This window comes from Quercus lobata, chromosome 12 (assembly GCF_001633185.2).
Source record: "Quercus lobata isolate SW786 chromosome 12, ValleyOak3.0 Primary Assembly, whole genome shotgun sequence".
NCBI classification, from domain to species: Eukaryota; Viridiplantae; Streptophyta; class Magnoliopsida; order Fagales; family Fagaceae; genus Quercus; species Quercus lobata.
In genome coordinates this window covers 18,171,682-18,176,460 of record NC_044915.1, presented here as the reverse complement: position 1 = coordinate 18,176,460, position 4,779 = coordinate 18,171,682, and the positions used below count along the sequence as shown (strand labels likewise).

Sequence of the window (4,779 nt, the reverse complement as noted above, 5' to 3'; positions counted from 1 at the left end):
TTTTAGGTTGTGGTGGCATTTTTTTTTTTTTTTTTCATTTTTTAGATTTTAGGGGTATTTCAGTAACTTTTAGATTTTAGGGCTATTTCGGTAATTTTCTAGGTTTCGAAGGGTAAATATAAGGTTTCGGGTGTATTTTGGTAATTTTTTAGGTTTCGGGGTATTTTGGCTATTTTTTAGGTTATGGGAGTATTTCGGTTATTTTTTAAGTTTTGCGGTATTTAGATAATTTTGTAGGTTTAGGGTGTATTTTTATCATCTTATAGGTTTTAGGGGCATTATTGTCATTTTATAGGTTTTAGGGGTATTTTGGTTATTTATAGGTTTCAGAGGGGTATTTTGTCATTTTTAGGTTTCGGGGGTATTTCGGTTATTTTATAAGTTTTAGGGGCATTTTGGTCATTTTATAGGTTTAGGAGGTAATTTGGTCATTTTTTAGTTTTGGGGGTATTTCAGTCTTTTTCTTAGGTTTTGAGGGTATTTAAGTTATTTTTTAGGCTTAGGGGATATTTTGGTCTTTTTTATGTTTCAGGCATATTTCAATTATTTTTTAGGTTTAAGAGTATTTTGGTAATTTTTAAGTTTCGGGAGTCATTTTGGTCATTTTCTAGGTTTAGGGTGCATGCATTTCGGCAATTTTAGAGGATTTTAAGAGTACTTTGGTCATTTTAAAGTTTTAGGGGCAATTTGGTAATTTTGATTATTGGGTAATTGGGTGTGTTGGGGTTTAGGTTTACCATAATAATTTGGTTGAATTGGGTTTGAGTTTGATTTAATTAGTTAAATGGGTAATATTAATGGATAAACGGGTAATATTCAAAACCTATCCGAAAATTTTGGGTAATATCCAAACTCTACCCAATTACTTCCTAGTCATTAAGAACTAGGTATTTTCCAAAATATTTGGATCAGATAGAGTTGAATATCCATTACCTAATGGGTATGGCCATACTTAGTTTGGATCAAATAATGTTATATTATTTTTTTATGTTTATTATTTTGTTTTTCTACGCATGACTACTACTCACACGTCTATCTACCTACCCTAACTATTAAACAGGAGTCACCAAGTATCTTGGAGCTGGCCCTAAAGCTCTATTCATAGCTCAAGTCCAACTTTTTCTCAAATGGACAAGGTTCATGTTCCCACATCCATTAATGTTGCTTCAATGCTTCTTCTTCTTCTTATATTACTTCAAAGAGAGAAGCATTCACTATATGGATGAAATCTCTCGTGATATTGCAGGGAAATGGATGTACCGTTTTCAACGAAAATGGCGAGATTGTTTATCGTATTGATAATTATGACAAGAAATGCAGCAACAAACTGAATCTTATGGATCTCCAAGGCAATGTTCTTTTTACAATACTTAGAAAGGTACGTTATCTAAAACTACATATGTTTGTAATTAATTAATGGATAACTTGAATATGATCTTGCGGTCCTTGCTAGTGAATCATTATATAAACTGAAATGCATATGCGCTGATGCACATGTACTTTTATTCATCTGTTTGTGCAGAAACAGATGGGTTTTTAGACGTTGGGACTTATATAAATGCAATAATGCTTCAATGTATAACAAGGGGGAGCCACTATTTCAAGTAAGAAAAATTTACAGAGTTCCTAAAGGAGATGTATCCTATCAAGTTACCATGCTATCTGAAAAAGCTCAAGCAAGTTGTTACATGCTAGAGATCTCCACTGGTGAATTAGCTTTTAAAATAACCGACAGCATGGGAGAACTTGTTGCAGAGGTGAGCCTAGCTATCATGCCATAATGTTTGTAAGTTAACGTACTTTGCTATCAACAATATAAGATTTTGTGATTTGGATTTTGCAGGCAAGGCAAAAGCACTCTTTCTCAGGAGTAGGACTAGGATACGATGTGCTAACTTTGATGGTGGTGTCTCACGTAGACCATTCCATTGTTATGGCTCTAGTCACTGTGTATGGCTTAATGCAATGTAGAATGTGAATATCATAGAACTAATTAACAATATAACGGCCATTTTTTGTTGAATGTTTGGGTAAAGAAAACCAATATTACTATATCATATGGGAATAGTTTCCATTGAATAAACTTCTAGTACTATATAGAGGGTCGGTGGTCTAAGAACAAATGCTTATATACGCCTATATTGTTTGGTTAAGGTGAACGTTCTGAACTCAAATATTTGCATGATGTTTGTTCACTTGGGATGTCCATCGATTAATGCTATTAGGACCCTACTTGAGTGACCTCAAGCTATGGTAACCACATGGGATGGAACATTGCAACTTCTTTACCCTACTTATTAGGGGGCATGGCTTATTGATAAACAAGCTCTTATGAATCACCACACTTGCAAGTTTAGAAGTCGTAGATTTGAAGAGTGACAAACACTACTATTGCTTTGGCAGTCTCATGCCATACACGAGTAGAGTTTATGTAGGTGAAGGACAGTGATCACATGCGTGAGAACTTATTTATTTATTTATTTACAAGGAGACTCCATTTTTCAAAAAAAAAAAAAAAAAGAATCCCTAGCTCAAGAATTGATTGTACAATAAAGTAGGGCTTACTATAGTAACATACTAACACCAAAGTAGAATTTCAATTTCCACTTTCTTTTATTGGTACTCGCTGCTTCTTTACCCCCTTTATTCCCCCATCCCCTCCCACCACCCCCCCCCCCCAAAAAAAGTTACTCTCAAACTCAAAAGGCCTAAAATATCTAATTTATTTTAACACTAGCTGTAAACGCGACATCTTGAGTTGTTAAGGCGCATTGGCCTCATAACCCTTTTTAGTAACAACTTTGCAAGAGTTGTTACCAAGAGGGCCTATTGAGGTCTTTATAATCATAATTTACAAGGGAACGTATGTCTCTATAGTGAAAGTATCGGTTTAAGCAAAATTAAAGAAAATAGAAGAAAGAAATCAACAAATAGAATTTATGCAATTCAACAGTGTGCGGCACATAGTGTGCCTAGGGATGGCCATACCCATTGGGTAATGGATATCCTACCCTACCCGATCCAAATGTTTTGGGTAATACCCGGTTCTTCATGGGTAGAACCTAAACGGGTAGGGTATGGATATTACCCAAATAATTCGGTTAGGATATGGTTATTATCCATACCCGACTCATAAAAAAAAATTAAAAAAAAAAACCCTAAGTCTCTCACTTTCACTCACACACTCTCTCTCACCTGAGCCTCCATCCTCACCATCATTCTCTCTATGTCTCTCACCTGAGCCTCTATGGTCTAGTACTTTGAACTTATCACTCCGATCACCAGCACCACCACTACGGTGGTCTTCTCCATCTTCGAACCAACTTTCTCAACCTCGAAATCTCCCTCTAATCCTTGCTGAAAGGATCTGAACTTTCTCTCTATCTTGCCAACGCCACCGTGACCCTTACACGTGTGATCTCCAACTCCTAAAGCCCCATGTGGAACGAGCGCTTCAAGATCCCCCTTGCACACTTGGCCTCCGAAGTCGAATTCTACGTCAAAGACAACAACGTGTTCAATGCTGATTTAATCGGCATCGCCACCATCTCCGCTCGTCGGATCCTCTTCAACGAAACCATCAATGAATGGTTGTCGATACTTAACTCACTCAACAAGCCTCTGAAACTGAACGCATCGCTCCTACTCGAAATGAGGTTCATGAAATGCAAGGAAAATCTGATATACCGGTGCAGCATCACGACCAATCCGGACCATTTCGGAGTCTGAAACTCCTACTTCCCAGTTTGGAAAGGCAAGTTGGTCACCCTTTACCAAGACGCACACATGCCAGAGTCGCTTGTGGTTAGTTTTTAAGTTAAAATGTTTTTGGATTTTAAAAAGAAAAAATTAAATGGATTTCGGGTAGGGTATGGATATCCATGGATAATAAAATCCAAGTAAGAATTGGGTATGGATAATAATGGGTATTGGTATCCGGGTATCCATGGGCAAACATTTCGGGTAGGGTATGGTTATACCCGATCCATACCCTACCCATAGCCATCCCTAAGTGTACCTATGCCCATAGGAACAACTAATTATCCACTATATTAGAAGATAGGGTCACAACAATGGATCTATAATAACCTTACCCAATACAAACAAACTCTAATTAAATACTCATAGTCTTATGGAAATTGCTATGCCCTAGTAAGTTTGAATGGTTTACTGACCTAGCTTCCATCAATCATGTGTTATTGACACAGCCAAAGTAGCCAACCTGGGGGAGACAATGACGTTTATGTGTTCATATATGTCTACATAACAAAACAATCCCTAGTCCCTATCTGCAAACTTAGCTACTATAACTAGCTAGCTTTGGTTCTAATCTATTGTTGTCGCACTTCTGTTAAGCTATATTGGTCCAATCCACTCTAGATCTGTCCTTTCAGTATATTCGGTCCATTTATGTTTAGTTTGGTTCATCCGGTCCAATTCAGTTTATTTAGTCCATTTTAGTCCATTTCAGCCCACTTCAGTCCATATCAGTCTAATTCAATCAACTTTGGTCCATTTCATTTAAATTTGTTTTTTTTATAGTTCTATTTTTGGCTTATTTCTAACATTTTTTTTTAATAAAAATATGATTGTATTAATATAATTGACAAAGAAGGATTATAACTTTGAATATAAATGCATTACTTTTTATTGGCCAGTAATAGGTTAGCATAACAATAACTAAGATTTGCATTCACATAGGTCTTTCCTAATCAAGGATTCTTCGTCTAAGACATTGTCATTTTTCAAGAATAGATCCACCATTCACCAACAAGAAAA

At 36.2% G+C, this 4,779-nt stretch overlaps 1 protein-coding gene across 1 annotated transcript; it reads left to right on the top strand.

The window, feature by feature from the left end:
* Positions 1-1,162: 1,162 nt before the first annotated feature.
* Positions 1,163-1,978, top strand: LOC115970326 (protein LURP-one-related 4-like; the record flags this gene model as incomplete). Its single annotated transcript, XM_031089976.1, has 3 exons — positions 1,163-1,401; positions 1,529-1,757; positions 1,844-1,978. Coding segments are annotated over 3 exons (603 nt in total), but the record flags the coding sequence as incomplete, so codon positions are not given.
* Between the last annotated feature and the right edge of the window lie 2,801 nt (positions 1,979-4,779).